General features: G+C 37.3%; 2 protein-coding genes across 3 annotated transcripts in view; both read right to left on the minus strand.

Moving 5' to 3' along the window:
• Positions 1-12,752, minus strand: part of Pgbd1 (piggyBac transposable element derived 1) — a 31,966-nt gene extending 19,214 nt beyond the window's left edge. Inside the window, exons 1-2 of one of the 2 annotated variants that reach the window (XM_040282211.1) lie at positions 12,613-12,674; positions 7,451-7,527 (exon numbers count right to left, since the gene is read on the minus strand). The gene's annotated coding sequence lies outside the window, so the exon portion shown is untranslated. Of the gene's footprint in view, positions 1-7,450; positions 7,528-12,612 lie in introns of both variants that reach the window. The other variant, XM_021720031.3, reaches the window with a different exon arrangement.
• Positions 582-12,618, minus strand: Zscan26 (zinc finger and SCAN domain containing 26). The gene is given in 3 exon segments (XM_013365116.4): positions 582-2,295; positions 7,451-7,527; positions 12,479-12,618. Coding segments are annotated over 3 exon segments (1,044 nt in total). The 5' UTR covers positions 12,544-12,618; the 3' UTR covers positions 582-1,393.
• Positions 12,753-13,383: the final 631 nt, after the last annotated feature.

Below are 13,383 nucleotides of genomic sequence, written 5' to 3' on the forward strand. Positions count from 1 at the left end.
TTGCTGAGGCTGGCTTTGAACTTGCAATTCTTCTGCCTCAGCCTACTGAGTGGCTGAGATTACAGGTGTGCACCACCATGCCTAGCTGAACCTAGATTTAACCATAATTACACTGATGGCTTTTAGTGACTGGCTTCTCTGATAGTGAGTGAACAGCAGGACCCGACTAAAGTTTTTTTTATATTCTTTGCACTCACAAGGTTCCTCTTGACTGAATTGTCTGGTGTTAACAATTGTCTGGTAAGAGCTGAGCCTAAAGTTCTTTCCACAATGGATATATTAGTGGACATTGCATTGTGAGGATTCACTAATTTTCCCACACTGGTGAACTAAGACAGCTTCTCCAAAGAGCAGTACCTTATGCAGCTACTACTGACCAGTTAGTGATGCTATTATTATGCTTGGGAATGGACTACTCTAAGCTTAAGATTCTTTATCATTATCATGAAACTTCATTATTCATGATATAAAGATCATAATCTTCTCTCCAAGATGATTTTATTATTTGACTTTTCAAAGAATTCCAAAACAAGCAACATTTAAAAACTGCATCATCAATATTAAAGGGAATAAGTCCAATATCTTTTGGTGGATATTTATTGAATAGTATATATGCAGTAGTTACTGTACTGGCACTGGAGTTACCAAGTAAGACAGTTGCTATTTGGATTAATTCAGTACAGTTCAAAATGTGATATCTCTTCCACAGATTGTAAAACTTTGATTAATATCTTGAATTAATGATATTGGGGTAGGGATGGAAAGTGTAAAAATGAAATGACATAATTCTGAAGGCAAGTTCTATTATTAACCAGGAAAGGATCATCCTTGCTTTCCAAAATGCTTCCTCTGTGCATGGGAGGTAGAGTTGGAGGGATAAAGGTAAGGCTAGTGGGAGGGAGGGGTAGAGCCTGTTAGGGAAAAGTATTCACTATTAACCCATACTTTAAGACAACTTTGAGAGTGGTATACTTCCAAACATCATGAGTTTTATAGGAGTCTGTTGCTATATCATTTGCAAAAAATATCAACCTGCCCCTGACTGACACAAGTCTAATGAATCAGTGGACATTATATTTGCTGATAATTTCAAAGACCTCACTTAGTCATGAGGCTATTTCTTGGAGATCTATAATCATTCATTAACACATTAAAAATTCTGAGAAGTCTTATAGTAAAGAATGCTATTTAACTCTGATCTCACTATACTGTCGAGGGTGAAATTATTTGGCTCCAAAACTAACTTCAAGGAAAGCAAAGGACAGAGAATAGAGGCAAACAGCTTCCAACTCAATCCCTAAGAATTCTGATGTTGGCCAGAATAACTTTTCCTAAAGTGCTGTTTGCTTCTCAATGTATACTTTCTGATGTTCTACAGGAAGAGAACACCTCATCAAGCCAGTTTGCCTTTGTGGTGATGTCTCTGATGCTGAAAGAGACCTGACTTCTGTCTGAAGGCTTCTCCACATTCATTACACTCATAGGGCTTTTCTTCATTGTGGATTCTTATGTGCTGATTGAGGTGTGAGTTAAGTCGGAATGCTTTCTGGCATACATTACACTTGAAAGGTTTTTCTCCAGTGTGAATCCTATGATGTCGAATAAGGTCTGAGGTCAAACTGAAGGTTTTCCCACACTCATTACACTGATGGCTTTTGGAATGACTGTGGATTCTCTGATGGTGGGTGAGGAGCAAGGCCTGACTAAATGTTTTTCCACACTCCTTGCATTCACAAGGTTCCTCCTGACTATGAATTCTCTGGTGTCGATTAAGGTGAGAGCTACGCCTAAAGTTCTTTCCACAATGGATACATAGATAAGGTTTCTCCCCAGTATGGATTCTGAGATGTTCCAAAAGGCCTGCATTCTGGCTGAAGACTTTTCCACACTCTTTGCACTGATATGGCTTCTCACCAAGATGGATTTTCTGATGTCTGACAAGATGTGAGCTTCTCTGAAAGACTTTCCCACATTCATGGCACTGATGACCTTTCTCTCTAGAAAGAATTTTCTGATGTCCAGTAAGAGTAGAACTCTGACAGCCTTCAGATTCACTGAGCTTTTCTCCCATGGGTACAAGTCCATGTTCAATCAGGTCTGAATGCTGGATAATTCCCTCCCTACATTCTCAGCATTTATAGTCAGTCTTCTCCTTGGGCTTAGCCTGCTCCCTTCCCAAATCAGAGTCTTCATAAAGAGCTTCTATAGGTTCAGAAATTTTCCTAGATGATTCCACTTTTCCACAAGAGTTGGTCACTAAAACAAGATTCCCGTTCTTAATCCTTGTCTCTTCACCTGAAACATTAAATATATATCACTAATTACCTGTTTTTTGGTGCTTGGGAAAAGGAATCTGCAACTAGGAGAAAAAAAATGAAATCAAGCCATGTGTGCAAAGTAAAAATGCTGTGGTTGCTTGTGTTTGTATAAAGTACATAGAATGATATATAAGAAATTGTTAATAGTGACCTTCAGGGAAGGATAGAGGGTTGCAGTGAAGGATGACTTCTTTTCAATGGTTTAAGTTTTATCATGTGATACACACCACACACAGAGAAGCTAGAAAGCAAGCAAACCAATTGTTTTTTACTGTACAGTCTTGAAAATGTTTCATTACATGGGGGGGGGGGACTAGCTCAATTGCAGTTCCTCAGGCCAATAAGAAAGGGATGGCACTGTAAGTGAAAATGAAGAAATGTAGATGTGATGCCAACTAGCTACACAATTTTATAAAGTAATTTAAGTCCTCTGGGCTCAGTATCCTTATCAATAAATCAAAAACCATTGAACCATAAAAACTTGAGGGCAATGTGTTCATGAAAATCCTAATCTTCTTGGACAGCAGTAACTGGTTTCCTATATAGGTTCAACAGACTTTTTATATCTCATATGACTTTTTATAATTTCATATGACTATTTCTTTCACTCCAACCCCAAGAGACTAGCACAGTGCCTGGTACATAGCAAACACTAAACAAATGGTATTTTTTTTTAGAAAAATGTTTTATGAATATAGATTTGAGTTGTAAGGGTGAAATTATGTGAAGATGAAGGAAAACCTATGTTCAAACACACAGGCAGAAGGATGACGGGAAAATGGCTTTTAAGACCTGAAATATGAATAGACACGCAAAGTAAGAATGGGGTAATGGATAGACTAAATAGAAGAGTGAGACCCTAAGCAGCTCTAAAAAACACCTGAAGGTTAATCAGTGTGATCAAATGAAAGGCAGCAGATATTAAAAAGTAGAGAAGAGATGGGAGCCAAAAGTAAAAGTGAACATGAAGGGATTAGTAAGAAGGCATCAGAGAAAGTAGTCACATGTGAGGAGTAGAGATATTAAATAATATAATAAATAATGGACTACACTGTGGATTAAAGCTCTTTTTAATAGAATGAAGTAATCTACACAGGATGAAGAAGTGAAAGACTAAGAGAAGGAAGGGAAGGAAACAGAAGAGATTCTTTTTCAACAAAAACGTGATATGTATAACTAAAAGGAAGGAGGGAGATTAAAACAAAAAATAACCGGAACTTTGAATATAAAATAACATTTCAACAGATCCAGAGGGTAAGGAACATTCGCAGGAATTTATTATCATTACATTCACTTTTTGTTTTAAAATATATACCTGTCATTGTTTATCATTTCTTCAAAGTCATTCAGAAAATGGTAGGCCCCTTTCTTTCAGCTAATTTACTCAGGAGACTCTCAGAAGAAAGGGAATTTGAAGCAGACTCAAACTGAACAGTCTAGTGGGCAATAAGTAAAGGATGACTTTAGAAATAAAATCAGCCAAGCTGGGGCTATAGCTCAGTGTTAGAGTGCCTGCCTAGCACACATGAGGCACTGGGTTCAATCTTCAGTACCACATTAAAAAAAAAAAAAAGGTATTGTGTCTATCTACAACTAAAAAAAAAAAAAAATTAAAAAGAAAGAAAGAAAATCAGTCATTCAGCAATAGACATTTATTGAGAGTCTACTCAAGGATGGTGACTCAAACAAAAACAAAACAAACAAAACAAAATGCCACAAATAAAGTCCCTGCCCTTTTAGTTTGGCAAGAAAAAAAAAGAAGTAGACCAAAAACTGTAATGGAATATCATCTATTCTACGACATGAGAAACCTTGCTGCTCTGGAAGCATAACTAACCTAGACTTGGGGAAATGATATCTAAGATATATCTTGAAGGATGAGTAGGAAGTAGTCAGGGAGAGCAGGAAAAAAATTGTTCCAGATAAAAGAAACAAGGCAAAAAAGGTTCAAAAGAGAGAAACCGAAAGGAGAAAGTAGGAAATGGAACATTGCCTGGCATGATAGAAAAATACAATATGAGTAGGTGGGACAAAAGGCAACTAATTGTCCCAATTTAGGACTGAGGGATTTCTTAGGATGTGTAACTGTCACTGCTGAAAGTCTCAAAAAAACTGGGACAAACTGGTTATTCTAGTGAACGTAAGACTGATAACAGGCCTTTGTTAATTAAATTGGGAGTTAAGGTAGTGATTTTTATCTTATTTTAATTTTTATTATAAAATTTTATAGAAAATTATATTATTCAGCTTATTAAAAGGTTTTTAAGCCAGGCATGGTGGCACACAATGGTAATCCCAGCAATTTGGGAGGCTAAGGTAGGAGGACTGCAAGTTTAAGACCAGCCTGAGTAACTTAGCAAGACACTGTCTCAAAATAAAAAATAAAAAGGTTTGGGGATATAGCTCACTGGTAGAGTACCCCTGGTTCAATTCTAAGTACCATACATACAGGCAAAGGTTTTAAGGAAAAGAGAAACATTAATGAATTTGTATTCAAATAATGAAGTATGAGCAGAAGGTAATTTCAATGGAAGGGAGGAAGAGAGAGGGAAAGAAGCAGGGATTATATCAGACTAAAAAGAAGAAAAGAAAAATGTAAGAAACAGAAAAAGAGGGATTTTAGTAACAAAGAAATTAAGAGTAGAATAGAAAAATCCAGGTGACTTTAAGAAATAAAAGATAATTGCTATTTGGGCTGGGGTTAGAGCACTTGCCTAGCATGTATGAGGCACTGGGTTCGATTCTCAGCACTGCATATAAAAAAAATAAAATAAAGGTCCATTGACAGTAAAAAAAGTATTAAAAAAAAGACAGTTGCTAGTTACAATAATTGGAAGGAGATAAGAAAAAATGAGTTGGGTGTAGTGGTACAAGCCTATAATCCCAGAAACAAAGGAGGCTGAGGAAGGAGGATTGCAAATTTGAAGCCACCCTCAGAAATTTAGCAAGATCCTCAACAACTGTCTCAAAATAAAAAATAAAAAAACCCCTGGGGTTGTAGCTCAGTGGTAGAACATCCCTGGGATCAATCCTCAAATAGTAGCAAAAGAAAGGGAGAAAAAAAGTAATGAAACATGTGGCAGAGATTCTTTGCCTTCAGTGGAAAACTGTACTACTTTTAAAATTCATTCCTATAGTAAAAGGGAAGAAAAGCAAGATGAAGGTCCAGATTCACCTTTTGGGGTGTTTTATTCAACTAAAATGCCTAGAGTGATGCGTATTTTTTATATCTTGATTGTGGTGCTGATTAGAAGACTATACTTTTCTCATGTTTGTGAAAACTCATTGATTGGTAGAGTTACAGTGAATTCTACTGATGTAAGTTATACCTCAATAAATCTAACTCAAAAACAAAACACAAAACACCAAGGTTGGGGCTGGGGTTGTGGCTCAGCAGAAGAGCGCTCACCTAGCACATGACAGGCAATGGGTTCCATCCTCAGCACCACAAATAAATAAATAAATAAATAAAGGTTTTAAACAAAAACAAACAAAACACCAACATTGCTGGTAGGGCCTCAAAGGGAAGTGCACAGCCTCTCTCACCTCATAAGCAAAAACATGCAATTTAGTTCTTACCCTTTTCTTTCTCAGGTTTTTGAATGTCACACTTGGATAGGACCTGCCGTTCTTGCCCTCTTTTCAGAGGGGCTGCTTCTTCCACAAATATTTTTTATTTCTTTGCCTGATTTGGGTTTTACAGATAATTAGGTACATGTAGAGATAATTAAGTACATGTAGATTTAGGAAACTTGTTGCAAAAACACTTCAAAGATAGAAAAAAGAAACCCCAAAGTGGCAAAGAAAATGGGAGGGAAATCTAGAGCACATTCAGTTTCCTTCCAGTAGGGATCAAGTAAGGCTGATGTTAAGACCTATAAAGATGAATACCCTGGGCTGGGGTTGTGGCTCGGTGGTAGAGCGCTCGCCTAGCACGTTCGAGGACCTGGGTTCGATCCTCAGCACCACATAAAAATAAACCAAATAAAGATGAATACCCAGACAGGAAAGAAACTAAACTGTGCTCACGCCCAACTGTCTGGGGAGAGGCTTAATTCTTGTTTTCCTGCAAAAGAGCACATCTGATTTCTATCTCCTCTTGTCCTGTTTCTCCATACTCCTGCTACAAATGCTCCAGTACAACAACCAAGTCCTCCCTACTCTCTGGACAATGGTCCTGCATTCAGTCCTGGGACTCCTTGAGCAGGATGGCTGGGAATTGCTGGAGCACCAGCAGCTCCAGGGTCTGTTCTTCGTCTCAGGCTCAGCCACTATTGGCAGATCTTGCAGAGATGGCTCAAAGTCTCTCAAGTTCTGTGATTTCTTCATTACACAACTGTCTGAATTATTTGTAAATGGCTCTGTCCAAGGCCTTTCCTATTTCCTTACAGCTTGAATCCTTGTTTTCAAGTAGAGTACTTGTAACAGGGACTTAAAGGCTGCTTTTGCTAAAAGTATTGACTCTTCACTTGGTCCTACAGCTATTTCTTTTGCTACCTTAAACTTTAGGTCAGATTTCTGCTCAACTCTGCATATAGACATGTTAATAAGAAGTGTCTTTTTAAATATTGGTAATGTAATTCATTAACTCTACATTTACTCAACCTCTCTTATTTCAACCTTTCAAGCCTTAAGATATTTTCAAGAATTTTAGGATCTGACGGCAGATCACCCCATGATGGAATCAAGGATGCTCCACTACATGGGAACAATTGTGTCATCATGGGAACCAAATTGCCTCCTCAAGTAATAACTATTTCCCTAGAGCCAGCAGGACCTCAAAGAACCAGATCTGATATAATGGTCAACCAGACTACACTTTGACTAAGACTTCTTGCTACCACTTTTTGTCTTCCTCCTATATATTCCTGAAGCTCTTGTCAGAACCCAGAAGACAAGGTTTAGGATACTCATCTGCTTGTTTTTTCTCAGTGTAACCATACTGATTAATAAATTTCTTTCTTGCTTCATCACCAGTTTTTCTCTTTGATTGTATTCTTGAGACACTGGGTATCTGCATCTGGTCTACTGGGGCCCAGAGAATCTAGGACTCTGGTAACATATCAATCCTCCTTCATTACTCAAAGTTTCTTCTTCTTCAGATTCAGAGGAGAAATGGAATGAGCACTCACCAATGCTGTTGCCAACCCCAATTTCAGACTGCTCTGTTTTGGAGAACTTTCTTTTGACTGTATTCTCAGGAGTACTCCTAAGAATATAATAGCAAGAATCACAGAAGTAGTAATGTTAGTAGTAACAATAATAACAATAGCAATTCTTGGATTTATAAGCTTTCTACTATTTATTTGTTTTTTTTTCCTAAAGTAACCATTCCTAAGCACATAAATAAAATGAGAAAACATTGTTTTAGAGAAGATTGCCATCTAACATGGCAGAAATAATAGATTTGAAAATCACCATTTTTGCAGCCCTCAAAATGAATTATTCAATCAAGGACTACTAAAACCACTGGGTGAAAGGAGTGTGACCATAGACATTGTCAGTCTCAAAAAAACCCCAAACCAATGGCTACTTAGTTACAAAGGAGAAAATGGAGATATTTGGCAGTCACAAATGTACCTAATGATCAAACTTAGCAACAACAATAGTGCTTTATCATCTATACAGCATTTCTACTAAAAATGTTTATCATGAATTTAATAATGAAAACTTTGAGATAAATCCAGACTGCAGCTTATTTATAATAGGCATGGGCTCAAAAATAAAAGGAAGGTATTGGGAGGATATTCTACATTAAGGAGAGCACTAAATGCAATGTGTGAAATAATAATTTTAAAAAGCTACAATTTTTTTTTTTGAAAAATTCAGAAGTCCAAATGTGAATGAAAGATTAGAATGGGGTAGGCAAACTATAGCCCAGAAAACCAAGTAAAGCCTGGACCTTATTACCTTATTTTGGATTCCTTTATTATAATACTGCTACATCCATTTGTTTAGATATTGTTTATATCTGCTTTCCCAATACAATGGCAGAGTTGAGCAGCTGCCACAAAGGGTATCACCTATAAAGCTGAAAATGTTTACTATCTAATCCTTTATAAACAATGGTTATGCCCAATTTTTATTTATTTATTTGCAAGTGCTGGGGATCAAAGGGATCAAAGTCAGGCCCTAGCACATGGTAGGTAAGTGCTCTACTGTTGAGCTACATCCCCAGCTAGATAATGGTTATTAACCCCTGACACAGAACTTTCTTAGCTGGTATGACAGTTCATGGTCACAAAAAACAATAGTCTTATTAGCAGAAAGTGAATGCTGAAACTTTCAAATGTGTGTGTGTAAAGAGTAAGAACATACAAATGTAATAGGAAATTGACAACTGCTGGTACACAAAGACATTACATGTATTATTCTTTCAGTATTTCTGAAGGATTTGAAAATTCTCAAAATGATGAAAGAGAGCCAAGTGTGGTGGCTCTGTAATCCCAATGACTTGGAAGTCCAAGGTAGAAGACTGAAAGTTCAAGGCCACTTTCAGCAATTTGGTGGGGCCTTCCACAACTTAGCAAGACCTTGTCTCAAAATAACAAGTAAAAAAATGGGCTTGGTAAAAGATACAGAAAAAACAAGTAGGGATTGGGGCTGTAGTTCAGTGGTAGAGTGCTTGCCTCACACACGTGAGGGACTGGGTTCGATCCTCAGCACCACATAAAAATAAATAAACAAAGGTATTGTGTCCGTCTACAACTAAAAAATATTTTAAAGTAAATAAGTAAATAAATATTACTTATTATATGTTCATTAAATCCAGTGTCAGAATATTCATAAATCATTACTGATGGCTTGTTATGTGCTAGTCTCTTAAGCGCTGAAGAAATAAAGGACAACTCCTTGAACCTCTACTGCTCTGTTTCTTTTCTTTTTGTGGTATTGAAGATTGAACCCAGGGCCTTTTGCATGTTAGGCAAGTGTTCTACCATTGAGCTATATCCCCAGCCCTGCTCTCTATTTCTCAATATATATATATATATATTTTTTTTTTCTCCCAGTACTGAGGATTGAACCCAGGGTCATTCTTCCACTGAGCTACATCCCTAGCACTTTTTAATTTTTGAGACAGGATCTTGCTAAATGGATGCGGTTGGCCATGAAATTGTGATCCTACATTAGTATCCCAAGTAGATATAATTATAGGCATGTGCCATTGCACCTGGTTCAATAAATCTTAACTGTTATTAACTGTTTACTATAAAGAAGCAATTATAGTTCAGTGGATTAAATGTCTTGATGAAGGCATGCATAGGATGCTAGAAGAGCAAAATGGTAAAGTAAAATCTCAGTAACAGGTCAGAAAAGGCTTCATGGAGATGAGTGAAAGTTAGATAAGAAAACAAGGAAAGGGTTTTCAGACAGAGAGAAGTCAACATAGAGTTGTTGGCCTTCAGTACAGTAGTTATAATGGCTACAGAAAGATTATGGGGAGCTGGAACCCTAGGAAACATTTATATTTAAGAAGAAAAGTGAAAATAAAGAGTATCTAGTAGGACAATAAGGTCTATTTCTGTAGATATGGTCTGATAGCAAGAACCTATGCCACTGGACCCAGTGGGGCATGCCTGTAATTCCAGCAACTCAGGAGGCTGAGACAGGAGGATAGCAAATTCAAGAACTTAGCAAGACCCTCAGCAACTAAGTGAAACTCTACATCACCAAAAAATTAAATGGACTAGGGATGTATGTTAGTGGTAAAGTACCCCTGGGTTCAATTCCCAGAACTACCACCCCTCCCCCCAAAAGGAAAAGATTAAAAAAAAAACAAACTATGTCTTATGTCTATGTCTTATGCCTTCTAATTCAGCCCTGTCACTTACAAGCCATGTCCCCTTATCTTCCTAGAGACTTAGTTAACTTATTTGTAAAATGAAGATGATACCTAATTCACAGAGATTTCAGATTAAATGAGAAAATAATGAAAAATGATTATTATTAGCCAGAAAATATGAGTTTGGTATTATAACAGTTAATTTTGGGTCGACTCTGAGCCACAGGATGCCCAGATATTTGGTACTCTACCACTGAGCTACATCCCTATACCCCTTTTTATTCTGAGGCAGGTTTCAGTAAGTTGCTCAGGCTGGTCTTGAACTTGAGATCTTCTTGCCTCAGTCTCCTGAACAGCTGATTTACAGTCATGTACCACTACACCCAACTATAACAACTCTATTTCTATATATCTATCTACTGATTGTTCAATATAGATATTAATTCTGTTTCTCTAGAAAGCCCTGACCAATACAGGTATATTGTGTATGATATGGTTGATTTTTATGATTAATTAAATATATCAGCATAATACATAATCAGTAATTAACAACCTGTTTTGGGGGAGAGTTCCATCTACCTAGCTATTTGAGTCAGAAAACTGGCTGCTCTCTCCTCCTTTTGTAGTTCATGTATCTGATTAAGTTTTACTGATTCTATTGCTTAGATATCCCTCAAGTCCAACCCCTTCTCATTATCCCCCTTTGCCACCACCTTCTCTTACTCAGACTACTACAACTAGTCTTTCTGCTACACCAATCTATTTTCTACATGGCCATCAGTGATCTTTCTAAGAAGGATATGAAATATTGTGTCTGTATTGTGTCTATGTCTGTTACATCTAATGGCTCATCATTACTCTTAAGAGCAAGTTCAAAATATTTAGTGTGCGGGGTTGGGGATGTGGCTCAAGCGGTAGCGTGCTCGCCTGGCATGCCTGCGGCCCAGGTTCGATCCTCAGCACCACATACCAACAAAGATGTTGTGTCCGCCAAGAACTAAAAAATAAATATTAAAAATTCTCTCTCTCTCTCCTCTCTCACTTTATCTTTAAAAAAAAATTTAATGTGCTTTAACTTTTCTTATGACCTACTTTGCTTATGAATCACTCTTAGTTCTTCAAGCTTGCAATACTCTTTCTTGCTCCTGGGTCCTTATATATCCTACTCCTACTGCCTAGCCTATATAGCTATTCTATCTGCTTCCTATTTATTGATTCACTTAATCCTCACACAAACTTATAAAAAGTAATTTCTTCGCTCTCTTCCCTCACCCTCTTTTGGTATTGGGTATTGAACCCAAGGGCACTCCACCACTGAGCTATATCTCTAGCTCTTTTTATTTTATTTATTTTGAGACTAAGTCTTGCTGAGGCTGATCTCAAAATCCTTCTGCCTTGACCTATAGAACTTCTGGGATTACAGGCTTGAGTGGCCACAGCCAACTTTAACCTCGATGTATAGAGGAGGAAACTGAGACATGAAGAGGTGAAGAATTTACATAAGGTCCCAAAGCTGAACCTCAGATTTCCTCTAATTTCCCTTGCATCCACAGTACAACAACCTTGGCTTATCTTTGCCTTCTCTTATATTTATACCCTACATTTGATCCAGTAGCAAATATTACTGACTTTATTTTCAAAGCAGACAAATAATCTGACTACTATTAACCACATCTACCACAATACTAGTCCAAAACTATCTTTATCTCCCACTTGAATTATTTGCAAGTTTTTTTTTAATGAAAAACTTGACATATTTGCAAGTTTTTTTTTAATACTCCTAAATGTTGTTTCCTGATTATACTCTTACCCATCCCATCTACAATCTATTCTCATCATGAGTTCCCAGCTAGAGAAGCTTTAAAACATGTCAGATTGTTTTGGGTACTTAACCACCCCCTACACACACACACACAGACACACACACACACAAACACACACACAAACACACACACACAATAATAATAATAATTCACATTTTTCCTCTGCTTTATCTCCAAAATCACCAAGAAAAAAACAAATTTTTTATATATTCGATGCCCATTTTTTCCACACCCTCCTCTACCTAATCCATCATTCCTATAAATGTCATCCTTATTCACTGTGCTCCAACCATTCTGGTTTCCCTGTTATTCCCCAAATATGTCAAACAAGTTCCAGCTTTAGGCCTTTGAGCTTGCTGTTCCTTCTCAGATTTCTGCTCAAAGATTATCTTCCAAGTGAGGTAGGGCATTGGGGTGCCTGGATTTGCAGTATATATTTTGTATCTGGTGGGTAGAGTCCTTTACTACTTATCTAAAATTGCGCTCAATGCAAGAAAAATATACAGAAGGTTATGATCGTTAACAAGTCCTCTCATAGGCCTCAGTGTTGATACCTGCCGCCACGTATCCAGCTTCGAATTCTCAGCAACTCGATCGGGGAAAGCTTCTCTGCATCCATCTAGAGTTGGCCATTCTTAAAACCTCCATTCCACAATTCTGCCCTAACCCGAGCCCAATCACCACTCACCGATCAAGGGCCCACAGAGGTAGCCAAAGGCTCTGGAAAACGTTGCTAAGCTTTTCAGAGTGTCAGCTCTCGCTCCCAGGCGCACTTTCCTCTCCACTCTAGGATCGTTGGAGGACCTTGACTCTGTGGTGTCCTGCGTCCGCCTCGCTAGAGAGATTTTAAAGCATCCCTGCTCATCAAAGAGGAGAGTGGAATGTGAGCTTATGTTGATATTCTGTTTTTGCTGTACCTGTTTTCATTTTAAAGCGCGAACTTATTTTAGTCTCGCAACGGGCCAGCTCAGTTGAATGTTAGCACAACATAGCCAACATTTCCACTTTGCTCACTTAAATAAATAAAACAAGCTCACACTTCACATTTCTTCCCAATTACAAAAAAATCATCAATGACAATAATTAGTATCAAAATATTTGGAAAGTTAAATTGAACAATTAAGATATTTGAATTGAAAGGTTTGAAGTGATTTAAAAAAGTGTCTGTTATCTTAGGAAAGAGTCATAAAAAATCCCTTGAATGTAGGTTTCAGAGAGGAAAAAAAAATCTATATTATATTATTTTACCAAAATAGATTTTATAGCAGAGAATAGAAATAGTTCCTCTTTCCCATCTTGTCACAAACTGGTTTATAGTCTTTGAATAAAATGAATCCTTAAAGAAAATCTGAACAAACTTTTCTATTTAATTGATCAGTTGACAGAAATTTTGAAACATCGTTAAATAATAAAGGAACCATTGTACCATGACGTAGTTCTATGACAAGAAAAATAGCAG

The sequence above is a fragment of the Ictidomys tridecemlineatus genome, chromosome 8, assembly GCF_052094955.1.
Source record: "Ictidomys tridecemlineatus isolate mIctTri1 chromosome 8, mIctTri1.hap1, whole genome shotgun sequence".
Taxonomy (NCBI): Eukaryota; Metazoa; Chordata; class Mammalia; order Rodentia; family Sciuridae; genus Ictidomys; species Ictidomys tridecemlineatus.